This window comes from Pseudorasbora parva, chromosome 20 (assembly GCF_024679245.1).
Source record: "Pseudorasbora parva isolate DD20220531a chromosome 20, ASM2467924v1, whole genome shotgun sequence".
Lineage (NCBI taxonomy): Eukaryota > Metazoa > Chordata > Actinopteri > Cypriniformes > Gobionidae > Pseudorasbora > Pseudorasbora parva.
The window spans coordinates 30,530,048-30,558,022 of NC_090191.1; the positions used below are offsets into that span (position 1 = coordinate 30,530,048).

Sequence of the window (27,975 nt, forward strand, 5' to 3'; positions counted from 1 at the left end):
GCCGTGTAGTGTTTGCCAGCCTTTAGTTAAATTTGAGCATTTAAACTAATAATGAAACTTAGATTACAAATGGTTATAGCAGAGTATATTCTCCTTAAAAAAACATGAAGCGTTATAATATGAACAGGGTTATTAAGCAGGCTTTAATGTTTAGTCAGAATTCTTTGTGCCTCTTTTATTTAAATAAATTGCAGGTTTAATTCTCTAAGTAAGCTCAGATGTTTCCCACAGTGCACCTGCATCGCTGAAAGCACCAGTGAGGTTGATAAAGCATGACTTTCACCTGCGTCACCTTTACACCTGAGACCAGCAGGTCTCTCCCCATCCCTTGTTTTCTGTCTCTTTCTTCTGGGAGAGTGCACAGGTGGATGAGTCCTTTCCCGGACTGTTTAAATAGGCCATTCCTGTAAAAATAGCACATTTCCAGCCAATGAAACAGCCCAGATCTCAACTGGATGGGGTATTACCATTTTTCAGCTTAGTTCATTGCGGACTAACAAGATCTGTATAAAAAAAAAAGAAGGCAAACAAGTTTCTTAACCTTGAACTTTCTTTCTACTGCCCCTGTTTCCATGGCAATATCACTAGTTCAGAATAGAGTAGTTCCTCTCTCCTGCCTTTAGCTCAGTCACAGATACATTGCTCAACCCCTTTATCAGCAGTTCTGGAGAATAACATGACACACACAGCTGTCAGGAATTCACAGCAGCACACAAATCCCAGCATGCCCCTCTACCCACTTCATGCCTCTCAGGGACGGAGAGAAACATGCAGTGTACAGGTGTAGCCTGAGACATCATGACTCCTGACAAATTTCAGCCTGGAGCCTCTTTCCTGTCTTCACAAAATGTTGTGCAGTGGAGAAGTTATTCAATTAATAGTGTTGGAAGATTTGTTTTAATTCAGGGTTTTCTCCCTGTCCGTGGAGTCCCTTGATAATGACATCACAGCATGTGTCATCTGTTCACACCTGGCAGGGGAGGGTAAAAAATGTTGGTATTGCCCCACACATTCACACATCTGAAAAGGCTTACTTGGCATCCACTCTTTGCCATGGGCAACGTGTTAGTCTCTAACGGCTCCTGCATCAGGCTGGGGAATATGATGGAACACACTCGAGCGGATTCTGATGCAATGAGAGCTTCTAGCTGTTGCTCCTTCTGTCTTTCCTCTCTTGCTTTACCACCACAGAACGTGACTAGTCCAGAGATAAGCATGGATAGGTGAATTTTTCAAAACCTTTTAGGAATCATTTATATTTCACTCCAAAATCAATAGGCACGCTATTTTACTGAGAGAAAAAAATAAAAAATAAAAAAATAATAATAATGTGTAAGTCCATTACAACATCTATTTGACAGTTGAGCATAATTCTGGGAAATTTTTGATTGTAATTAAAATAATTCTAACTATTGCAAAATAATAATAATAGCAATAATAATATGGAGCTGGCCCACCCTTAGAAGCTTTAACAGCTTCAACTCTTCTGTGATGTCTTTCCACAAGGTTTAGGAGTGTGTTAATAGGATTTTTTTCTGAAGCGCATTTGTGAGGTAGGGCACTGATGTTGGATGAGAAGGTCTGGCTCACAGTCTCCTCTACTTCATCCCAAAGGTGTCCTATTGGGTTAAGGTCAGGGCTCTGTGCAGGCCAGTCAAGTTACTCCACATCAAACTCACTCACCCATGTCTTTATGGACCTTGCTTTGTGCACTGGTGCGCAGTCATGTTGGAACAAGAAGGGAGCATGAAATTGTCCAAAATATCTTGGTACGCTGAAGCCTTAAGAATTCCTTTCACTTGAACTAAGGGGCCAGGCCCAACCCCTTAAAAACAATCCCACACCATAACTCCCCCTTTACAAAACTTTACTCTTGGCACAATGCAGTCAGTCAAGGTTGTTTTCTTGGGAACCACCAAACCTCGTCCATTGGATTGCCAGACAGAGAAGCGTGATTCGTCACTCTAGAGAACACATCTCCACTGCTCTAGAGTCCAGTGGCGGCATGCTTTACACCACTGCCTCCAATATAATATTATATATATATAATATATTTGCTTAATTGTCAAAAATAATTCCTTCATGAAAACTAAATTCTTTGTAAAAAATATAATTTTGTTGACCAAAAACTTTTACCTGATGCATATGCACTGCACTATCAATTCAAAAATAGTGCAGCTAAAACTCGTTCCATCCCTAGACAGTCCCTCTGTTTCGGCTTAGTGGCTAGCCAGGGAAATTCTTTTGGCTAATAGTAAACACTTGGACACATTTTTTTGTGTCTTCGTCTTTCCTATTTTCCACATCTTTTCATCCCTCTATTCCACACACGCCCGCCTCTTCATCTCTCCATCCCATTTCTTTCCCAGTAGCCCAGCTGATTGAACAGAGCTACATATCTTAAGCTGGAAACACTGCCAACAATTAAAACAATTACTGCCAAATTCGCCACCTGCAGCCCTACCGAAAGGAAGAGCGGAGTTGGAGCCAGTGTTTTATTTGCTGGAACGCCACTATGCACAATGTTTAATTACAACCAAGCAGCCAACATTTGTTCTATCTGTCTTTGAATATACACTGCTCGTTCCTTCCTGCCAGCTCGGTCTTTCCGTCCCCGATTTTTCTTTTTTTCTTTTTTAAATGTGTGTGACGTGAAGTGGGTGTGTTGGATTTGTCTGCTTTGTTAAGAAGTGTTGGATCTGTTTCCTTAGGGATCAGAGACGTCCCATCTCTGCTGTTGGTTACCACAGACACACACACACACGCACACACACACGCACACGCACACACACACGCACACACTAATATCAAGACCATGCCTGCATCAGTGCAAGAGAGTTGCACTCATCTCCTGCAGCCATGTTGGACAGCCTCTCTCTGAATCCTAATTTACCTCCTAAATAGGAAAGAGAAAAAGGCTGTTCCTTTTTTGGATCTCAACAAGGTGTGTGTGTGTGTGTGTGTGTGTGTGTGTGTGTGTGTGTGTGTGTGTGTGTGTGTGTGTGTGTGTGTGTGTGTGTGTGTGTGTGTGTGTGAACGGTGTCTAAAACCCTTGAATGGTTTACTCCAAAGTGCCCAGATTACTCCAAAGTGCAGTCGTTTCAATGACATGACAAGCTTGTCAATTGCTTGTGCTATTCTTCTCTTGCATAAATGGTTTGTCTAACCATTTGTGCATGCCATTCAGTTTTAATGGGTTTTAATGGTTCTGAAGAGGGCCCTGTTGCAGGGGCTTGTTTAAGAAAAAAGCTCAAGGGCGGAGTCCCGCCGCCTCTCTTTTCGGGTTCTTATTCGCAGAGCCAGAGCCTTCTCATCAAGTCTCATTTTGCCTTCTCACTTATGAATAAGTGATGAGATTTCATACATCACTGGCTTCGGGCCTTTTTTACAAGTTCATCAATCATCGAGCCCCCTCCTTCTCATGAGGAGCAGATGTTAGGGGGTGCAGCCGTTTCAGGGGTACCACAATACTGACGACCACCATCAGCATCTGACCCCGCACAGACCTGAGTCAGCACACAGACAGGGAGAGAAGGTGGAGGAATAGGTAAAAAAGGCTTCATTTGGAAAGAATATGTTGGTAGAGGTGAGAAACAAGAGAGGCAAAGAAAGAGCGATTGTGGGAGAGGTATTAAATGAGCCACGAGGGATCATTGATCTGCTGAAAGTGCAAAGTCTGCACTGAATTGTAAGTGTAGAAGCTGTGCTTTGAACGTGTACAACATGTTTGTGTGAGAAGGAATGACAGAAAAGAGAGACTGAGAACAAGACAAAGTCTGAGTCAAACTGACTGCAGTTGTGTTTGATATAGGGATGTACCCATAGACCAAGAGATTTAATTTCCAGTTTTATCTTTTTAAACACACGTATATATTTTCTGATAATGATGATTATAGTATACATTACCATTCACACGTTTAGGTTCAGTTAGATTGAAAGAAAATTACTTTTTCTGCAAAAGATTTCTGTTTAAAAATAAAATAAAATTCTTTTGAACTTTGTATTCATCCAATAATCCTGAGAAAATGTAAACAATATTATTCAGAACAACTAATAATTAGAATATTTTTCATTTGTGTGTGTATTTATATTATTTCTTACTGTTCCATAAAATAAGTAAAATAATCCACAAATCAATGTGGTTTCTCACAGGGGTATTAAGCTGCTCTACGATACAAAAGTAAAGCCAATATTTGAGATAAGTTTAAACAGCACCAAATGCCAGGATCAAAATGGAATCAGTTTCAGTTGTGATCTAATTATGATACTGTTGCACATCACAATGTAAATTGCAATAGTGAAGTTTATACAAGATATCCAGCCCTAGTTTTAGAATACTACATCAGCGCCATAGAACTCCCTCTATACATACATGTTAGTAATCTCAAAATGAATAGAGAACCATTTCTCTCATGTATTTCCCCGTCTGGCTGTAAAAGGTGTATAAAAGTAAAATCGATATTTATGTTCTTATCAGAGATTATGTTCCTACTACATGTGGTTGCAGAATGCTGCTGTACTGCATAATACATATTTTTGCAACCAATTGATTGCAATCAATCTTTAGTGGGACTCATGGGAAAGACAAGCTGGCAAAGGTACAAAGTGGCAATTAATGCAAATCTTCAAATAGATTCAATGCACCATTTTATAAAGACAGAGAGATTGTTTTTGTTGTTGAACAATCAAAAATGGAGACAATCAGACACTGACTTCTGTATTGCCGCCAATTTGTATGCGCTGAAAATGGCTGTAGTACATCTGAAACGCTTCTGTATGCAGCTCTTAATGTATTGTCTCCAAAGCAGAGCTGAGGATGACGTATTGATTTGATCAATCAATGCAGTAAAAGCTATAAAGGCATGCTGTAATGGTGGCACTTAAGGAGAGAAGGCAGAGCACTGATCATTCTCAAGGAGATACAAAGCGAGAAGGAAACCGGGTCCAATAGAAAGCGAGAGACGAAATGAGTGCTCAGAAGAGTGCGTGTAAAGTGGAGTTAAGGCTGCGTCGGCTGCCTGTCTGTCTCAGCGCTCCTTTTGTATTTTAATGATTAATGCGCAACTAAGCAGGGGGTCCGTTTCATCATTACTCCGGGCCTAGTCCTTTATTCCTTATCCGCATTGCTCTGTCTTTTGTCCCTCATTTGTTTCCACCCATATTTCATTATTCAGACAATGAGCGAATATGTGACGCTTCTTGTCTGTATGTGCATTATTAGTTTGCTGTCCATCACGCTGCAGTTGCGTCAGTGAATCAGCGCCCTGCATCCTGAGATGTTGCCTCCTCAAGATTTAAGGGATTTAAATCCTCCTTTAAGAGATTTGGCAAGTTCTTGTATGAAGTCACCCTTAGCTTACACATGTTCTTGCAATGTACACTGTCAATAGGTACGTAAGGCCAGACATACAGATTTTCTTCGGCGTATCCACACCACTCTCCCATCATTTGTCCGTTTCCAGAAACTCATTTAGTTGCACTTCTGCAACACTAAAAGCTCTTCGTACCCTGGCAGCTGTTTGAGGGTAAAGCCATTTCAGTTCATCAAAGATTCATTGCCCCAAAGCATATCCTCCGGAAATGGTCGGTATATGTTTTAAAACAGACCTGCGGAAGCTTTAAACGCTTGCTACGATACTGTAAAGAAAAGCAAGGGCTGTTGAGGACAGTGTCAGGGACGAGAGTGAGTCTCGCCTGCACCGTTTCACAAACTGCAAACATGTTTTCCCCCTGATTAGGATGATGCAAATAGTGCAACAATTCCACACTCCAAGTTTATATATTTATGGGTCCATGTTTGGAGGCAATAGTTAATAGTGAGAACGGTTGTGGGAAGTATGAAGGGTTTGATCAGGACTAGAAATGTTGGCAGATGAGTGAAATGTTTAACCCTAATCCAGTAAAGTCTTTTTCCACTTAGTCCTAGGTCGCTTGTTTTGCCTCCTGTGGGCTGATCGGCTCCTGGGCTCATGTATGTTTTAAGTAGGCTCATATCCAGGGATGAAAGGATATTGACTTGCTTGATGAGCTTCTTTCCTTAGGGAGGGGGTCTAAAGCTCTTGAGTGCCTCCCCCAGGCAAAAGCAGCATGGAGTAAGAGAAGGGGTCTCTTACCACACTGACCTGCCCAGATTGGGCGAGGCTTTGGACACCGCAAATGGGCTTGTGTGGTTCCACCGTATAGCCATAAGTATCTCCATTGGGACATTCATTCTGCCTCCCAGTCATCGCCCTTAGTGCCAGACGGTGTGATGTTTGTGGGAATCGCAGGGAATGCTGGGATAGAGGGGGTAGAGGGGTACACAATCTGAGCCTACAGAGGTTAAATATGTTATGATTGATGAGGTAGCTTTAATAGCGCACGTCTGGCCTCCCCTATCGATTAAGGGATGGATTATGCATGCATTTCCCCATTCTGTTGGCACAACAGATGACTTAGATTACAGTGACGGATTCGGGAAATGTGAACTCTGAGCTGATTGCTTTTCCGTTGTGTCTCAGCTGCATTAGGAATGATGAAGCATGCTAGTCCTTGAGATGCTCCGAAAGCGGAGGCAAAGAAGCCTTCCGGAAGCCTATAATAATCCTGGTGTAATATTTGGGAAATCCTATTACAGACGTTTTTATGTGCCGAAGAAAGAAAAAGAGGTACAGACGATGGCGTCTCATAGAAGCGAAAACAGATTAGGACTTAACAAGATAGATGTAGACATGTATTAGTCTTTCCTTTTCCTCCTCCCCACTATCCCCTCCCTCCACAATCTTGTAGAGCAGGGCCTACTTTTCATTTTTCAGTTAAGTTGTCTTTTCAGCAGTCAAAACGGCTGTAGTATAACTAAGATACAATGCCGTCAAAAGCAACAGTAAATCATTTTTTATTTTTATTTTAATGGTCATGGTCACAGACAACCTGAGATACTTAAAAATAAAAAATATGTATGTGTGTGTGTGTGTAAACTTTTATAATATTATTATAAATATTGCTATTTGTGTTTTTTCCCCCTGGTTTATAGTTCTCTTCACTTCAGACAAGGAAGAATTTGATTCTGCTGCTGCTCTTTTGCTCAGGACTGGACAAGTTCATATAGATGCAGGCTATGTCTTTTTAGACTCCTCTGGTGTATGATTGAGTCTCTGATTTGTGTTTCAGCCCTGTGGGCCAGAGCTCTCAGACCTCTCTAGCCGATCACAGAGTCTGACCGCGGTCCTGCAACAGCCGGCTGATCACAGAGTGCAGTGGAGCCTGATCCCACTCAAAGGCCCAGTGGGCGTCTAGTGACTCTTTTCAAAATCCGAGCAGAAAAACTTCCCTGTTTATTTAATCACACACACAGGCAAGCCCTCCGCCCGAAGCCGTGACTGGTCTAGACATATTCAACCTCTGTGCCGCAAGATCAGCCCCACAGGTCAAAGGTTGACGGTCAGGCTCAATGGAAAGACGAATGATTGCGTTGATGTCACCTCGGGGTGTGTCGAGCACATCATGCAAGCGTGTGATAAGGTTATACATGCATGAGGTTGCTCTTATTTCCAACCTTTCTTTTCATGGATACTGATTATGATGATTGAGTCGTTAATCGTCCCCTGTGTACGCGCTAGCGTGAACTAATATTGTAGAATGTTGCATATGAATGAAGATTTTGATTTATAGATGCAAAGGTTAGGCTTAATACTACAACAGTTCCTGTCATGGAAATGCAAATACAGCATGAAATATCGTCTAAATGTAATGAAATAACAAATATATTGTCCCATTAGATTCCCAAATAAAGCCTGATAAGCATTATTAAGTGATAAGCGCTGAACGAGCTTTCACTCAGAGAGGGGTTTCCTCTGATTTAAATAAGCATTGTTGGATCTGTGTTCATTTGTTATGGCTTGTGTGTGTGTGTGTGTGTGTGTGTGTGTGTGTGTGTGTGTGTGTGTGTGTGTGTGTGTGTGTGTGTGTGTGTGTGTGTGTGTGTGTGTGTGTGTGTGTGTGTGTGTGTGTGTGTGTGTGCCAGCCAGTTAGAGTCCAATAATGGGCTCAGGCTGAGACAGAAGTCGAGACTTCCCTCTCTCTTTCTCTTCTCTAGATACTCTGTTTAATTGAAATGACCCCATGGGGTTGTAGCACTGACCGCAGCAATTAAAACTGCCATGCAGCACAGCGGAGGGAGAGAGGTCAGGATAAGGGGGGTACAGGGCACTGTGAGTGTGTGAGTGATTGTGGGTGTATGTGTGTGTATAGTCCACATTCACGCTCAATCAATAAGAGCTGATGACTGTAGATAGTGGCCCTGATACTTAATATTTAAAAGGGTCAAGTGCTGTTCCGCCTCTACTGCACCCTCATCCCCCACTCCGTTCTTCCTATCTGGTTCCAATTTGTATATTAGGTCTTTATAGTCAAACACTGATTAAAACCTCATGCTGGTTTCGTGTGTGGCAGATTTTTTCCCTGTCTGTTTTAAAATAAGATTAAAACATTTTTTTAAAGTTTTTTTTTTTTAACCTTGTTAATAAAGATCAGAGAGAAAAACAAAGACACTGCTGCTGGGGTTGTTTTTTTGTTTTGTTTTTTAGACAATTATTTTTTTAAGAAATATCAAAAGCTATGTTTATATTTAATTTAATAAAAAAAAAAAAAAAAAAAAAAAAAATATATATATATATATATATATATATATATATATATATATATATATATATATATATTTTAGCTTTATCTAATAAAATAGCATTTATTAAGTGACAGATACTATATATATCTGTCATGCAAGTATTTAAAATAAAATAAATGCTGCTTTGACATACCATATATATATATATATATATTGGTATGTCAAAGCAGCATTTATTTTATTTTAAATACTTGCATTTAATGAAATCATTACATTTATTTGACATTTTGTTAAACTCCAATAACATTTATAGATTTTCAAGTTAAGTCTTGCCTTCGGACAAAAAAACAAGAACAAAACTGAAACAATGGGTGATCTGAAACAAAAATCAGATAATCCTTACATCTTAAAATGTATTTTTCTCTGTTCTATGCATAAACTATTAAATCACGATCTAAAATGCTAAAAAAGAGAGACCAAAGCAGATGTACAGGTACTGTATGTGATTAACAGTGACCACAGCTGTTTGCAATAATTGTGCACGGGTTGTTGAAAAACTTACGGAAGCGTCTTCATAACTCTGACACATGACCATGTGTAAGATGGATCCTCCCTGGGGATAGTATGTGTCTCGCATTCTCTTTTCTCATTCTTTACAATATGGCAGCAGATACAAGCATGCCTGTTTATACCAATATTCAAATTAATTTCCCAGAAGAGGGCTTTGGGCCTGAGAATACAAGTCCAGATCCCTGAGTCCAAATAAGAGGGTGACTTAGTCTTAGACAACAGATGGGCTGCGGTTGGACTCTTTTTCTCTCGCCCTTAGCCATATAGAGCCACTTTCTGCGTGTTTCTCTGCTGACAGTTTGAGTTGATGGAAGCTTGTGTCATGTATGGCTGTCTCTGCTGTCAGCATACACCATACCAAGAGTGTGTGAACATCCATATTGGATTTCACATTTACACATCCCGACACCAGTGCATTTGTGCATATAGCTGTGTATATATGTAAAAACGTGCAGTTCCAAATCCTAGCAATCTGTCTACTTAGACTGTGTCTCAATCACTAGTCATGTGTAAATCTGTGTACAAATGTTTTCACAAATACATTTTTGTATTAAAATGTATTATAAATTAAAAAAATTTTTTTGGAACAACTGAAACCAAACAAATGTAAAAACTTGCCTACTCTGGTTGGCCTTATAAACATAAATGTAGATATGTAAAATTCTAAGATGTTAGTAGTATTACTTTTTCATTCCACCCGAATTACATTGCCACAAGGACAAAAATGACTAAACGACAATTGTAGCCTATATTTACTCGCATTTTTTTTCTTTCTTTTTTTCTTGCGTGCGTGCATATTTTTCCGTTAATGTCAAACTCAAAAGTTGGATTTCTGTGAGTAGTGCTATTTGTGTTTTTGCTTATGTAGAGCATTTGAAATCAGCCATTTACAGTGTGAGGAACATTTCAATTAGGCGGCTGCCATAGAAGACAAGGCAGCCAGATAGGTTTTTTGGAAACATCTGTAGTGTGTGCTGACATACCTGGTGTGGTTATCTGCACTCGTGCTGCTGCTGCTGAGATAATTAGAGCTGTGTGATTAATGAACTGCGGGTTAATGTATAGCTATAGAACAGGATGTGGAGCTCACTTAGATTCACAGCGAGTCTCAACACGGCCATAAAGCAACCCCACTTCCTCTCGTGCTGCCACATGACTGATTAACGCTAGATGCATAAGGATCTCCAATTGATCATTTATAACTCCGCTCAGGAAGCCACTCTCGCTCTTTAACGACACAGGATGTTGTAGCCCACATGAACAGCGCGGTGCCGTTTTAATCCAGAGATATTATACAGTATTAGAGCAGTGTGCCACAAAAGGTCTCTCTTACTCATCCGTCCCTATCTGAAAGCAAATGGATATCGTGGGCCACTCGTTGGCCATATGCGTGTGGATGAATGCTGACATGAGACAAAAGGAGAGGCCTGTGACCTTTTCAAAAGGGGAGATTTTCCCTGTCTTGACTTGCCTCCGACCTACACGCTGCTGGATAATCACGACTGTTCCTAGAACAGCGACTGCTGCACGGGAATGTCAGAGCTGTTTCAGAGCTGTTACACTCTCCAAACAGTAAAATGGCCTTAAACATTGGAAGGAACTACAACACTATCCATAGTCATGATCAATAATCATGAATAATAATGTTCATGGTCAGTCATGTTTTTTTAGTTACCCCACATGGGATACCTTTTTGACCTTTGACATTTTTTATATATAGTTAGGAGACGCAAACCTATTGAGTGAGAGGATCAATGGCATTCGGACACGTTGCAAGCTTAACTCAATCCTGAATCTACTGGATGAGCACAATAACTCAACATGCCTGGAGGTGCCAGTTTTAAATGACAGGAATAGCCAGAAATAATAGGAAATGGAGAGAAGAGGTGGGAACATAATCCCGCAAGCCTACAAGAGCACCCAAGCACAATGTGATGCAGCTCTAACCACTATTCCAGTAGTTTTCCACCAGGGGACCAGAGCCCACTAGGGGGCCTCAGCAAACTTTAGGGGAGCCTCAGGTTGACTTAAAATTATTTAAAGACAAAAACAGTACATCGAAACCTAATTTTAAAATTGTGGTTTCTAGACCAGAAAGTTGTTTGTAGGAAAACTCCATGATTACAGTCATTCCAATGATGTAGTTATTCCAATATTTTATAGGGTAGAAATTGTGAATTTATTTATTTATTTATTTTCCTTATCCAGTATAACATGAACAACTGTAGAATTATAAAAATATAATAGGGCCTTAAAATATTGTTATGGGCAGTTGGGGTCAGAAAGGTTGCAAACCACTGTACTCTGCCATAGCTCTGAATCCACTGTCTACACATTATTTTCTCAGTGTCTAATGCATAAATGCAGTGAAGCACTTCCAAGATCCTCGTTGCTTGTATAATTTCTGGATTACACTAAATACAGACTCTCAAAGTACAGCCATAGTTGTGTGTTTAACTGGAAGTGTCATCTTGCTTCATTCTCTGGTATTCTAGCCCCAGGCTCTTACTGTGACATACTGTGGGCAAGATGTTCATTTTTCACACAAGCAGCATGAGCCCCTCAGCGCCCACAGCCATACAACGCGAGACGTGCATCTCTCCAGGAATCTTTCACTGAATGACTTTATGGCCTCAAATATTCCTGATGGAAATGGTGCTGCTGGCCTCACGGACATGCAGCAGCCCCGGCTCTGATCAATAATGAATGGCCCTAGTGTGGAGCTAACAGATTGTGTGAAAGGAAAGGGAGGGGGCGAAGACAGTCCAGTGCACCGACACAGTGGGAGCCGTCACTGACCTGCCTCTCTGACGGCGAGAGAGAGAGAGAAAAAGAGAGGAAAAATTAATAAGATTAATGCTCCAATTAAATAGGGAAGTGATGACGGAGAGTCCTGCTGTGCTGCCAACTACAGGAGAAGACTATGCTAGCAAAACAAAGAATGAAAACCAGACGAGAGAAGACATAAAAACGTGTGAGAAGGAAGACTGATGGGGAAAGAGAGAATAAACACATGGAATGAAGTCTCTGGTCCATTAAATAAGAGCTGTCAATATGTCTACCCATCAGACCAGTCTAGAGGACCCTTGACATGTCTGTCCCCGCCTCATCTGTGCACTCACTACTGTTGTTATTGTCAATTACGTCCAATTGACAGGTAATTACCGTCATTTTAAGCGCCATCATCGTTCAGGATGAAGTAACGTTGTATATTCTACTGGTAATTAGTTAGACCGACATTCCCTTTTAATTGGCAGTGAACCACAGCATTGCTATAGGGCTCGTTCTAAATCAACGACTCGCACTCATTCTCTCACTTTACTCTGTCTTAAGTGTTTTTTTTTTTTAATATCTTGGAACGGTTTGTATCATAGACATCTAGTGGTGAAATGTCATGCAAAGCTTTGCTTGATGACTCCCATCTGCTCAAATCTCATCAGCGTTCCCATAATTCTCCCCTTCATGTATTTTCTCCTTCTGTTTTTGTGGGCGTTTATCTAAACAGAAATTGCTTTTGCTGCAGTGTAGCAACTCAGGGCGTGAAGCAGCTCTGCCGTATTTGATTGCATCGTGACACTCGGAATACTTTATACTCTCTGATCCTTCTTGCATATGACTGTAAGATTCATTGGCTTTTATTAATCACACATATGAATCCGTGTCCATATTCTCTAAATTAGTGATCTTGTAATCATGTATCCTTGCATATAAAAGAGTTGTGTGTGTGTGTGTGTGTGTGTGTGTGTGTGTGTGTGTGTTATATTGTGTCTTGGTTTTGGCTCGGATCTCCTTTAAATGTAATGCCTCACTCTGTAAGAGTCAGTCACTTCATATTGCTATAATGTTTATTTAAAGCCTATGTTATTGTAGCATTATTGTATTGCAGTTCCTTCATGTGGGTATTCCCAGGGTAAGAGAAACAGTCGCAGATCAATGAACTGATCCCAGGTCAGCGTCTGAGCCGAATGATATGTTGTTGCTTTACAATTGACTTGGCCTCTGTGTTTCACCATTGCCGGCCACACATATCAATATGGCTGTCCCCTTTGACCCAATGCAACCCAGACATTATTGTCAGGATAATAAATCAGTCTCATATTTGACAGCACGTGCGAAACGGGGGGTGGTCTCAGTTATGGCAATTTTGAGCTTGTTCGGAAAAGAACATTTTTGTATTCCTTTGATGCTTTGATTTTTTTTAAAGAGTGTTAAAGTTGGTGTCACCACCATGGTATAAACACTGAAGAAATAAAACTTCCTGCTCCTTCAACACATAGGATATTTAGATTAAATGAACCTCTGTTAAACTCCAGATGTAAACCTTTCATATCCAGGTGGTTCTTTCAGAAGCAACCCCTGATTAATAGTTCATAACCCATCTCCTTGTGAGTTGTTACATAAACATTTTGCATACATCAAAGGCTGGCTCACTTTCCATGCACCCTTCTTACATGACTGGAGTGGGCCTGCCCTGATCACCTGAGACAGTTTTAGAAGTCCTCCCAAAGCTCATCCATTAGAAATGTGAACTCTGCATTACCCGAGTGCCACAGTGCATTAAACAGTGTTATAACACCCCCGGTTACCCTTTTTAACATCCAAACCCTTTCTGGGGCTATTTCAGAAAATGCCTACGTGGGCCGCACAGGACCGCTCAATGCTTCAGGACGTGCTTCTCGGGATGGCTGGTGTGGATGCCAGTGAGCTGGCATGGAGATCAGAGCCATTAGGCGATGGACAATCACTCTGCAACTACAGCCAGCTGCCACACTCAGCAAATTTAGCATTGACTGAGTTTAACACACACACACACACAAAAAAAAAATCAGGATAGTGGAAACCACAGGAGTTCTTGCCAGGAGTTTAGATTTGATCCGTTACTGTGGAGGCGTTGAGCTAAAAGGTTTTTGACATCAATTTCAGCCATATTCAGACAATTTTCATCCTTCAGGTTTTCTATAGATTTATGCTGTTCTAGCAGCCTGAAAATTAATTCATTATGTTCTGTAGGATCAAAGAGAATGTGAACATTAAAGGTTTACACTTTTTTTCTCTCTCTCCAAGCACGTGTAACGGTGGAATTTTGCCATTTATGCTTTATTGCAGTCCTAGTTTTTGGGCCGAATCCAGATCCACATCCTTCTAAATCCAAACATCCTTCCGTTTTGCTGGACAACAAAGGATGTGTTGGCCCTTAGAGTTTCCCCATTTTGGCTTGTTGCGCAGTGGACCTTTAAAATTGTTGCACAATTGCCTCAAACCACAATCTCTGGCCACGTAGGACCTTATTATCCTGGACATTGATTAATAATGCCCTGCTACATGCAGAAAAGACACATAAATGGGTGAGAGGAAAGAAAGGCAACAGAAATGTGCAGCTTTCTGATAAAAAGCAACCTTGCCTTCAGCTAATTATCTGTGGAATCCTTGTTTCCCTCCAAACAGCCAGATTCCTTCAGAGGCAGCTCCCCTGAGGATTTGCCTTAGAAATGCATTGTCATATCTTTACTTTAGGAGGACAGTGATAGAGAAGGAAGGGGATTTGCGGTCAGCATTGAGAAGTGCGGGGCGTCAGGGTGAACAGAATAAGGTTTCTCTTGGGTCTGAAACTGATTAATGAATCTCAACCTTAGGCGCTATGCTTCTTTTCTACAGCAATGCAGCACTGGTCCAGTCACATTACCAACAATGAGAAGGAAGTCTATATGCTTCCATCTGCAAAAAAAGGCGCAGAGGGCTTTGAGTTGTGGAGTCACAGCAAAGACGAGGCGGTTCTGATTTACCTGCCAGAGTGCCGTATGTCTAGCCTGTCTCTCTCTGGCCCCTGGCACTGGTGAGCATTGATCAGATTGCATCTGTGTGTCGGGCTCAGGCAGCATCTGCTGTCTACTCTGAACTGCCCACCCTGCCAGCCGGCCCACTCCACTCACACAGAGCCATCTCAGGGTCGAGAGCGGTAAAACGCACACCCAGAGCGCCTAGTAATTACCGCTTCTCTCTGGCTCTTTCTTGCGCTAGCTCCGTTCCAATACCTAGTGAGCGTGCATCACTGCCTACATAGGCAGCCACTTTCTATGACTGTAGTATAACCGTCACACAAGCTTATCTGGTTTGGAAAACACTACATAACATTAGAAATGCCCCTTTGCGTGAGACATTTTAGTTTAACGTTGTTGGTAAGTGAAAGAATGTTTGCTTGTTTTGGCATTTTTGTCTTCTTTTTTTTTTAGATAAAGAAATAGTATAGAAAAATTGACAGGAAGCGAAGTGGGAGAAAGAGAGGGACGCAAACTACTCATGCTTTATCAGCAAGGACAATGGAAGTACCTGTTAGGCTGAAGAAGCTGAAAAGGTCTAAAGCTAGAAGACAGAACGACTGACAAAGATATAACTTGTGGAAGGTGAAAAATGCCCAATTCATTTTTTTATAATTATTGTGCAGATCACTCTTTTAAACTCACTAACAGTGTACGTGATTTAACTAAGGTTGCTTTCACAGTAGCACTTTTGGTGCACATCCAGGTTCGATTGACATCAGAGTTCAGAAGGCCGCGTTTACATCATCCAAATGAACCAAACTTTAACGTCAAACGAACCCGGGTGCGCACCAAAAGTGCTGCTGTGAAAGAACCCTTAGTTAAATCTCGTACACTGTTAGTGAGTAGTGACTGAGTTCGTGACTGAGTTTTAGGGTGTTAACAGTGTACGGTAGTTTTAGGGTGCTACCAGGACCCGCGAACCGTTCCCGAGTCCGCTTAAAAAGGTGGTCTGGGGTTCGGTTCATGTGAACTCTGGTACGGTTCGCTGCTGTTGTGAATGCAATCGTACTAAATCGTGGAAGTGAACAGCTATTAATGACGTATGATTTTATAAAAATGTGTTTTGTTTGCGTTTCACTCATTTACCTGACGAGAGTCACTGACATACTGCAAGCAGAGAGCTTTAAATCTCATTTCTGCTTGTCTTCAGCGTTCTTTAATAATAATAATAATTTATTGAATTTATTTATTTCATTTTTCTAGACATCCAAAGCGCTTTACATATAGAAGGGGTAATCTCCTCAGCCACCCCCAATGTGCAGCATCCACCTGGATGATGCAACGGCAGCCATATTGCGCCAGAACCAAGTCTGAACGTACCCTAAAACTCAGTCATGCTGATCCATGTCGGCAGATTGCAGTGCAACACCATACTTACATGTACAGGAAGAACAGTAATGCTGCTGCTGAGTTAATCTTTAAAACATAGCTCTTTACCTTTTGAAACCATACTCATCTCACTTTTGTTTCTTTATGTATCCTCTCTACTTACATTCTCCCTCTTTTTTTCTTCTCCTTATTGACCGTCTTCACATCTCTCCTGTCCTTTCTCTACCTGCGTGTGGCCACTGACCCTTTCATCCAAGTCCAGATGGGATGGCCACTGAGAGATTAATGAAGCACACTGGCCCTCGTCTGAGTTTCTTCCGCTGTCTCTTCATCTAACCGCCTGTGACCAGACCCCACACCTTTAGGCCATATTGCGACTGGCTCTGCAGTCACATGCCAAAGCAATGAGCCAGCACATCATATCCTACTTAGTAGAGCAACGTTTCAGTGACTATAAGTCTCAAACCACAGGTTGTAAATGTGTATTCCTAAATTTTGGGTTGATATTAGAAGCATTTTGTACAGTGATATTAACACCAGTGCATGTAACCCCGACAGAAAGTGCTGTATCTTAACCATTTGGTGTGGCTATCTTACCCAAACAGTCACTGAATGTCAACTGAGAACAGATTTTCTAGTCATTTAAAGTGACTCCTGAGCTCTTTCTGTCCTCTTGTGCCAGCCTGACACTTTTGATATTGATTTAAAGGTTGATATTTGATTTATGGTGTGTAGAATGGGTTACACTCTGGTGTTTGTGTGTATTGATCTGAACGAGCTGCTCTGTGTTGATATGGCTCGTTCTCATCTCTATTTGAAGGAAATGACAGATATGTTTGTGTCTGGAACAGTCTCTCAGTCCCTGGTGTCCTCTTTGGCATGAACTCAACCTTTGGTCAGTGATGTAAAGTGTTTACAGTGTAAATGAATGCCTGTGTGTGTGAGAGAGAGAACAGGTTCTGGCATTGTTTGTTTCTGTATATGAAATCCAACTTCACATAACTCTCGCACATAAACACGCTAGTAAACATTATTTAGAGTGTGTTTTACAGCTCTGACCAAATCCCAGCAGTCAATAAAGGCGCTGAGCAGATGTATGCATTGGACATTACTTTCCATATAAGCTTCTCAAAGGAGTATTGACCTGCAGTTTGCCTTGTCTCACTGTAGAAATGTGCTCCCTAAATAACAATTCTCTTCCATTATCTGTTTATGTACATGCATGAGCTCAAATATAATTTCCAGAGATCAGACGGCATTGAGTCTGTTCAGTGTCATGATTGGCTTTCATCACCGGCGTGGACACTGAGCTCAGTGTCGCCGTGGTTACGCCTAGAACGTTGCTGCATAACTTAATTACTGGCATTTTCACTCCATTTTCTTTGACTATTTTGAGCAGTTTGAATAAAGCTAATATCCCCGCTGTTTGCAACAAGGACAGATAACCCGATCAGGCCTGTAATGAAAGTGATTAGTTTAAATTGTGTTAAGGCTCACTGGCCTTGATGCTTTTTTTCTTCTTCTAAGCTTTTGAGAACATGCTGGTTGACTTGATCTTCCTGTCCTCATCAGTTTATGTGGGTTCAGTAGAGCATAACTCACTTTTTCAAATGGCTTCCCTTGAAAAACAGATCCAAAAAGCGAAGGGTGAAAGCGCGTCCTGCAAAACCAAAAGTAAAAAATAAGCAATTATATTATGCAATAAGCTATTTTGGCTCTTGGTGCTTTGTGACATTTTCATGAGAATTAGGAACACATTCTCCCTCAATTTATGTTGTAATTTGAAATGTTCTTTTTGTAATTCTCCATTTCTCTTAAGATTTATTTTCTGTAGGATATTTTTTGGAGCTTTTTTATTTAATTATAAATAAAATTAGCATAAATTCTAAAAGACACTACAACAAATAAAACACTTAAGAATTGAAATAACATTTTTTCACATTACTGCAATGAGAGTTGGGGGGATTTGCTTTCATTCTCTTTGTATTTGGAGTGATATGTCTTGTTTTTGAAATAAGATCTGTTTTTAAAATATGAACTGACTAAATATTCGGATAACATCACTACTGCTAATTCATTGGAATTGTTTAGGCATGATTTTGTCATTTTAAGCATGATCTCCTGTGTTCCTGGTAAAACTACAGGATTACCGTTGAAACCACTTTATTTTTTGTATTATTTTTAGACACTGACTGTGTACCTGTTCTGCTCTGCTGCATTTTTCTTTATTTGTTGTTATGAGAAGACATATAACCCTCTGTATCTGCTGCTCAGTAGAGGGAAACAGAGATCAGGAACTGATCTGTTTCAGAGCATTACTCTGACACAAATACCAAATAACGTCCTCCTGCTATCATGAGATATCTGTGAGTCAAAAAGACTTGACCTTTTGGCTTTTTTGCTTCTTTTTTTTTTGTGTGCAAATTGCAGTTGACAGGATTGAGCGCTTAAGGAATATTACTAATGTACACTGTCCCGGCTCTCATAAACTCTTTTCTCGTGGCAAATGGTGAATAGATGAAAGCACTTAATCTGTCAGGATTTGTCAGGAGACTGGAGGAGTTGTGATGTGTCAGTGTAGTTTGTCTGAGCGTGTGCATCGAGACGTTTAAACATGTTCTTCCTCTCCTCTTCCCTCCATCTCACTGCTCCGTCACCTCCGACTCCCATTGTAGTTCACTTCCACCTCCTAGCCTGCACACCGTTCAAAGAAACATTTGCACCCAAACAGGCTGTTTTAAAATGAAGCACAATACTCCATTCTCTAAATTATGCTTTTTTTTATTATGCAAGTATTGTTGTTGATACTTTTAAGTATTATGCAAATTTACATAGATTCAACATTTTTACCACTTTCTCCTAGCTTGACATACCAGACCCACATCAAGATGTTTGGTCTGGAAACTCACCATTGACAGGACTCAATCCGAGGGGCGGGATAAACGGATGTCTTTCAAACTCTCTCTGCACGCAATTGGATTGTGCTTAAACCAACCAGAGCAACGTGAAGCGTCCTTTTTAAGAATGACTTCAGTGCCGTTCTTTTCTCAGAGAAAAGCTTATCTTCCAGAGTCACGGTCAAAGCTGATTCGAAAGCACGTCGTTCGACAGCTTCTGTGTTTACGAGTAGCACACACGGCCGCCATTATGTTAAGCCCCACCCACCGACTCTATACACGATGTGATTGGCCTGACCAGAGTTTGGTTTTTCCAACTCAGCCATGTATTGAGAGTTGCTAGACGATACTCGCGGCAGATTAGATTTGCTGCCGCTAGGGTGCATCTAGATTTCTATGCAAACTTTCTCCAGCACCAGTATTTCTCCCACTAAACAGATTTTAGTGAATTCCGGGTTTGCTTTCTCTGAAAAGGATACATGCAATGCCACATTAGAATCTGACTAAAATGTGTTATCTTAGGAAGTGCCGTAATTAAACTTCTCCTATTATCCCTTAAAATGTTGCATCAGGATCTAGGTTTCGTAATGGAGCAAACTCTTTCTCTCCTTCCCACTCCCTGACACTTTTTTCTTCCTTCTCACCTCAGTGAACTGCTGTACCCATGTGCTTAATATCCCACCGAGTTGTTTTTTTCCAGCCCCTGAGAGCTCTTGCCCCCCTCAGAGCTCCCACAATCCACCACGGCGCCACACTGCACTCCCTTCTTCTTCTCTGAGCCCTTCTCCATGCTCTGCCTGATGCGTAATGAATGCAAATTTAGGCAAACGAGATGCACAAAAGAAGAGCCACGTGTCCCAGCATGCCTCCCTGGTCTGACTCGTTACCTGCAGGATTCATTGGTCTGCAGGAGCAGCCAGACAAGAATCTGTAGGACGAGTGCTGAGAAGAGATGCAGCTGTCTCACAGTGTGATTGGCTGCTGCAGCGGGAGGACGAGTCAAGGGGGGCGTTCGTTTCCAAAGGAGCTCGTCTAGTCTTTTTTTTTTTGGAGGTTTTGATTTAGCATGTCAAGTGGAGTTTTGCTTTCATGCTGAATGGGATTTTGAATGGTAGGTTGAAAATAGGTGGCACATTCAAGGATGTTACAACCTGGTTTTCATAGTCCTCTCCATTCAAGTCATAGTTCAGGACACTCGCCATTCATGACTCACGCTCTCAGCTGCCAGTTACAGCCAGACTTGTCTCACTAAAACTGCTAAATAAAGACCCAACTGTCCTCGCAGTGGAGGAAAAGTGAGCTGCATATTTGATAGCATTGCCACCATCTGCTTTATTGAAATTCACAGAGAACGTTTCCACCCCGCTGAAATGCTGAGTCATTATCTCTGTGTCATTACACCCCGTGAGTGACAGAGCGAGACTTTACAGGTCACACAAACACCCACCAAGAGTGCCAAAAACACATCATAACACATCCCTTACAAGGGATTATGACATCACAACATCATGACAATGACAGAATTTGCCATATTTTAGACCCATGTGCTCTGATTTACATTAACTGCCAATCATACTTTCAGATTAAACAGCTTTGCTGTGAAAGTTTTACATTAAATTTACTAAGGTAGCATCCTGACGCTTGCACAGGATGATTGGAAATATCTAAAGCCGGGTACGCATTGTGCGATTTGGCCACGATTTGGACAAATTTTGCAAATCCTAAAAGATTCCTTTGATCCTAGACTAAAATCTGAAGTCTTAGATCGTTGGTTTAGCATGTTTACCGGCAGCTGCAATACATTTTTACCTCAGACGAAATTCTGGCAGTGACAGAAGATTTGGTGCACACTCCTGCAGTGGGACTTCTCCTACAACAACAGTCCAATTATCTTTGTTTTTCAATACAAACTATGACCAAAATGAGTGCTAGAGATTTCTTTGTCACCATTTTAATCCCGCATGTAATGCAGCTCACTAACACCGAACGCGTCATTCATGGATGATATAAAACTCTGGACGAGTTTTCTTTAGTGCATCTGTTTTTAGCGCACCTCACTCATTGTACGCTCTGACAATGACAACTTTAGATCTTACAGTGTGACATGGTATCGCAAAGAACTATTATAAATCCCACAGTGTGTACCCGGCCTAAAGTAGATTTACAGTAGCTTCCCCAACACTGAATGTATTGATGCGTGTTGAAACCTGCCTTATTATATTTGCACATGTGATGACCATGTGGTCTTCCTGCACATCCCTTTCCTCATTAATATGCAGTGTGACTGACTCCTCGGGCACATCATAGTGCTATGATAGTATCATCACTCCCAGGAGTGAATATCTGATTAATCTGTCAGGCAATGATATAAAGAGAGCATAAATCATTTATTGATGTGTCTCTCTTAGGCGCTTTTCTTTTAAATAAATGTTCAGTCTTAAGCTAGAGGTGACACTTAAATCTAGGTCCTTTAGGATATATAGGTGTATTTTGCCTGTGTCTGTCTTATAAAACTCCATGAAAATCTGGTCTCCTTTAGTCTCTCAATTATGTATGACCATCAGCTTTGGAATCATTTGAGAGGGAAAAGCATTGGCCCAATGTAGCGTGGCACTGCCTAGCAAAACATTTGTTGAATGTTGTTTCCATGGAAATGGCATGCTTTCAAAATTGTGCTTATTTTGTGTGTGCGTGAGCAGAGTGAAAAATGTTTTTTTTTATATTGACATCTCTGTGTGTTGGCATGTCTTTTCTATAGCGGTGTGTCCTTCACTCTTGAAAGAACTTGCTTTTTGATTAAACTTCCTTCTTCTGAGTGCACCTTTGAAAGCAATTCTTTCGCAGAGGACCTTTTGTCACAGTCGTGTTTTGTAGATAAATACTATAACTGGTATGAGATCCTGATTTCTGCATCAGGCCATACAGTGTGTCTTCCTCAGACTTGCCTGAAGAGAAGATCTCTTTTGATGCTCTGAAATTTTTTTGATTCAAATAGCTTAAGGAGCTAAATTTGTTACAGCACATTATGCCATGCTAGCAGAGCTCATTGTGCTGAGACTGAAACAGTACACCGTTATCACTTCATCAAGATTTAATTTCTCTTATATGACTGTTGTTTCTTGGTGGCTTAGCAGGCCTTAAAGACCTATTTACAATGGCTTTTGAAATGTCTTTTTTCTATTCTATGTTGCCGTATTGTTTATTGAAGCAAAGTTTTGGCAGGTCATGGGACATTTATCTCAAATCTTCTATCTAACAGGCTTGAGATATGTAGATATCTGTTAAAAATTTTGTTTAATTTAGGAGATTACAGATGATCTCAAAGCTATCAGATTTAGACTAGACTAATTTTATTGGGTCTGATATTCAAGTGATGGTTTTGACCAGTCAAGTTGCATTCATTTGTAAATCAGAAAGATTATGGCAAACCTTTAAAACAGATATTGAGGTTCTGAGTTTGAATAAAATGCTTCAGTAAAATTTCCCCAGCTTTGTAGACCAGTATTAGACCATTTCAGCTCTAGAAATGTCCATATTTCTAAACATACATTTCCAAAAATTCCAAATTTGTTAAATCTCATAGTAAGCACGTTCTCAAATTGCTGTTTTGTTTCAACAGTTCTTGTATAAAAACACAAATTTGTTCTCCAAAATCTCTTTCTATTGCAGTAATTTGTTGCTGAGGCTGCCATCCACCTTTGTGACTCACTCATGAATATGCATGTGTTTGCTGTCCAGGAAGCTTTTTCACGACCGTATTGTTTGTTTAACTTTGAGTGAAGGCTAGTTACCACCTACGGTACTGGCTCCACAATGGGCGCCTGGATGAGAATTAGCTTGTTCATGAATATGCATTAACACCTGCCCACAGTGGAACTCAGGTTCAGCCATCCAATGCGGAGACAGAACTTTGGATGGGAATGATGTGGAAGGAGAGAGAACTGAAAGAGGAAGGCAAGTTGTTTAGTTGGGGCTTCCACTGGGAAACGTTAGGTTGTTTATTTGCGCAAATAATAGAAGAGAAAGAAAGGGAGAGATGAATATTCACTGAGAGATGTCATCTTTTGTAACTATGACTAAAACACTGTTTAATGGGTGACCAGTCTCTCATCAGGGCTCTTGGTTTGACTCCGTTAATAAGCTCTGCCCCAAGGCACTAACGAAACTCCATCAAAGCGTAATACACACGCGCACGCAAATGAACACTCTCAGAGATTAGCGCAGTCATTAGATAATGATGCACACATTAACTACAGTAAAAAGGGCGCATTTGCTAAACAGTTAGCTCGTACAATATTTCAAAACCTTTTCACAAATTGGGTGCCAAAACAGTTTAGACAATTAAATTCTTCCCAAAGAGCTAAAAATGTAATTTACTACAACCATTTGTTTACAGAGGCATTAAATCATGGTTATCATAAGATCTCTGTGAAAACTCTTTGGCTCAGATTGGAGGCAGGTGATGAAACGCTGTGTAAACCGCAGGAGGCATGAGTCATTCCGAGGCCACAGCTTAAGTGCCAGTTCTCCGGTTCTCCGCCATCACGGTGGTCCTCCGGGAATTCCCAGCTCCTGGGCACAACAGGTCAACCTCTTTGCCTAAAATATTAAAGACCACTGAGCCCCCGGAACAGTGCAGTGATTAGACTATTGAAAATTCAATGTTAGACAGAAAGGCAGGAGGGGGTTACCTCCAGCAAGAGTATCCGGCTGATAATTATCCCACTCTTTTTCTCTCTCCAGCTCTTAAAGTTGGACGGATGTGCAGAGTAGGAAGTAAAAGAACATGGCACGGTTCTTAAAGAATTAGCTTTAGATGATCAACAAAAAAAGAAGAATGGGCAGCAATTCTAACGACTAACAATAAGGCAGCTGACCAAGCAAGGGATTGGAAAAATCATCAAGTTTATTCTTGTTAATCGCAAGGACAGTCAGAGTGCAAAGTCATGGCCCAGAATCGTACATCGTGAATTACTTGGGTGCCAAAGACCAAAAAAGCACAGCATCTAGAAAATGACACTCAAATCAGTTCACTTCACTCAGCCGCCACATTGTTCATTGGTGGGTTTATATCTGGGCACTCATGTCAAGCACAGCATTGTGTCATGCAGACAGGCTAAGGGAAGGTGAGCAAAGTCTGATTAGTATTTATTGACTGTCTGTCACGCTTGGATTGGGTTAATGCTCATCCGTTTTGATGGGTCTGAAGTCAGCATTCATTACATTCCTACTCATGGAGACATCATCAAGACAGCACATTTCTGCCGTGTGTGTGCGCGCGATCGTAAACCATGGGGTAATGTGTCATTGTGCCACAATGGCAGCCTGATAGAAAAGCTTGCCAAGGCCACAGGTTGTATTTTGTTCCAGACTCTCTTTATACAGCATGATTTCTGGCTGACAGGAGGCATGGAAAAGAAGAAAATAGAAACATTGGGAGAAGAAAGGGGAACAGAATTGCAGACAAAAAGATGGTGAGAGAGGTTTCATAAGCGTTTTCCTTCATACTTTATCTCCAAGCTTTGTTTCCAAGAAAACATTTAATAAGAATGAGGTTATCCTCATTCTTCATGGCACTTTGTTTTCTTTAGGGATCCTTGTTTTTCATCAACAGTTTGTTACACAAAATGATTTCCACACAGAATTTGCATAACTCGCAGAAATTGGCCACGTTGACCAACAGACAGCTGCTTTGTTTCAAAATGACTTCTGTTTGAGTTGTACTTCTACCACCTAGCAACTGCCCAGAAAACCAAAGCAACCTCTTATTAATATCTCTGAACATCTTAGCGACCATGTAGCAACACACTGGCAACCACCTACAGCACCCTTTGCATGTGCAAGCATCACTTACATTTACTTCAGTGAATGTAAAGGTCTAGTCATCCATTTTAAAAAAAGTTCCAGAGCAGATGCTCTGAAAGTTTTTAATGGAGAGCGCTCAAAACAATATATCAGAGAACTCCTCCATTTCTTCAGAGCCTATATTAGCATGCTAAATATACACCACCTTCTGAAGCCATCAGACCCATTAATCAAACCTATCCAGCCTGCTGTTCCCCACCAGGGTGTTTCTGTACTGTGTGAAGTAGTCACTGATGTCACATGATAGAGAGAGTCTGCAAAAAAAGCTCAGCCATCTGAGAGTGCTTTTTTGGGGTCAGTTTTGTACTTGTGGCTCTGTTTGTTTGCTGATGGTCTGATGGTCATCACAGTGGCACCCTGTTGAGTGATGAAGGAGAAAAGAAGAGAGCGCTAATATTACCTGCATGTCCTCTCCTGTCTCTCGATCTGTCCTCTTTTTTTTTCTTGGTCTTTTTGGAGGACTCGAAGAGAAAATGTCTGCCCTCTCAAAATGACTTCCACCATCCCCACTAGTTTCTTTTTTTTCATTGACGAAAAGTTTTTGATAAGCTTTTATTTTTTAACTACATTTTAGTCATTTTTTTTATCAACAACATTAAATGCAACAACAACTGTGACTACATTAACATGTAATGACCTTACTTAGTTCATCATAGTTTTAGTTACGGAAATTACGGTTATCACTTCTAGTGTTCTACATATTCTACTGACCATAAAATACATAGCACACCAAATTATTGGGCAAATTAATAAATGTTTAATGACATCAATTTTTTTATCAATACTTTTTAGTATTTAATGAAGTGCTTATTTATAGTCAACATTTCTTTCCACTATCTTAACCCTGCACAATTCATTCTAGGATTGTCTTCTTCACAATTGATACAGATAAGGCTGCCTTAGAATTAGGATGGAACAAGTTATCTTAGGAAGAAACATCATTAAATTGCCTTCAGTACCTTTGGTGATGTGTGCCTCTGGTTTCTTAAAATGCTGCCTCTGTGCTCACCAGGTTCTGGGACAGAGCAAATGTCTGAGCATTATTGGACTTGCACTCTCATTTTCCTCTTCCTCGTTCTCATTTCTACTCCTGTTGTGATTCTGCTTCAAATAGGCCCCAATTCACAAAGACTCCTCACTGAACACAAACACACAGACAGCAAAAGAGGAGAATGAGAGGAAAGCCTTTGGGATGGTCAGAAAGAAACTTTAAAGGAGAGATTAATTGCAGAGGGACTTTGCACTGTGAGTCAGATATGAGAAGTACTCAGAGCAGAATTTGGGATCTCTTTCTCTCCGTCTCGCTCTCTCTAACAGTGTCTCTCGCGCACACACACACACATGCCTTGGCTCTCAGTAAGTCACTTGGTTATGAGTCAGTGATATTCATTTTTTTTCACTTTCCCATAAGGCAACACAATCACACACAAATCCATATGAAAGAAAAATCACAAAGGACATCTTTATCTCATTTCTTTCTCATAGACAGTAAATGGAGGAAAGCCTACTGCTACTCAGAATTTTCTCTTGAGAAAAAGACCTTAGTAATCTCAGTGTCTCTACTGAGCGTCTCAGATTTGCCAAGATATCAAAGTCTACCATTAATTTTAAATGTTATTCTTAATTTAATTTAGTATTCAGAAATATTATATCCCAAGCCATTTGATAGCTCCTTACTCTTGTCTGATTTGTTTCCTTTATTTCTTCTAAGAAATTTAAGGAGAAGCATTTGAGGCAAATTTGGAACGGTCTCCTTTTCTATTTGTCAGAGGTCACATTCTGCAATGAGAAACGACTAAAAAATCTCTTCAGAGTCCATCTTTCATTGTTCCAAATAGGCTCTAATGTTTGTTTGTTTTGCTATGAGGTTTTGCCTAATGGTCCTTGCTAATGAATGGATTGAACATTTCATTTGTAAAGCTGGCATGCGTAGCTTTTTGCACTTTTCATTAGGTTTTACCAAATCACCCCGATACTCTCACACCCCCCACACATACAATCATGTTGAGTATTCCATGAATTGTAATTAATTTGCTTGTTGTTGAAAGATATTCTAATGGAGTGAAGAGGTGAGAAATGGGTGTCCTGATTGGATCTGAAAGGTGCTGAGGGTTGTAGTGATGCTCCACGACTCTCTCCATTTACCACCGCCAACATTAACTATCTGTCCTCCCGAGGGCTAATCACAATACTGATCAGCTATTACTGATTGTGTTTGTGTTTTCATTAAAATTTCCAGCGGTATCATCTGTTGCTCTGTGTCACAAGATATCAGGCTAAACTGATATCTGATATGAACACACATTAATGCTGAATGGCTGGTCTTTAAATGTGATGGATGGATGGATAGTCTCCAGAATGATGGCTTAGAAATTATCCTCAAAGTCATGATTGATTCCCAAGGAACACACATACAGATAAAAAGTGGAAAAAAAATCTTGATAAAAGCATTTGCCAAATGCAAAAGTGCAAAAAATTGCAACAAGTTACCAACGGCAAGCAATATTTATGTTACTGATAGCAAAATGCAGCAGTCACAGTTTTCAGCCAGTCAGAAGATTCTTAATGTAGTGATGTGGACCCGGATTTTGAACCTGTGGGGTTTCACTGTAGGCAGTGTTATGTTAAGAAATGTATTCAATGGAAAAACAAAAGTGCAAGATGTGAAGATTTTTGTGTAAGATTGGGCTTAATTTTGCATGAGCATTTTGTGGGCACACATTCCAATGGGTCTTCTCTCAACATCCATTTTCATGCACAAGTCGTCAGTCTTTAATATAAGACCGTTCTGCTTCGATTGGCTTAAGACAGTGACGGACAGTAGGAGTGTATTTTGGGTTGGAAGCGCACACAATAATGAAGCGATCAGTCCCTAAAGTGTCCAATCTTAAGT

The 27,975-nt window shown here is 40.7% G+C and overlaps 1 protein-coding gene across 4 annotated transcripts in view; it reads left to right on the forward strand.

Annotated features, from left to right (window-relative positions):
- Positions 1-27,975, forward strand: part of plxna4 (plexin A4) — a 253,890-nt gene that overhangs the window by 84,355 nt on the left and 141,560 nt on the right. The window contains exon 4 of one of the 4 annotated variants that reach the window (XM_067428260.1): positions 7,150-7,355. The exons of the other annotated variants lie outside the window; for them this stretch is intronic. Within the exon in view, the coding sequence (XP_067284361.1) occupies positions 7,150-7,275 (126 nt within the window). The 3' untranslated portion in view covers positions 7,276-7,355. Of the gene's footprint in view, positions 1-7,149; positions 7,356-27,975 lie in introns of those variants that run through there. 4 annotated transcript variants of the gene reach the window in all.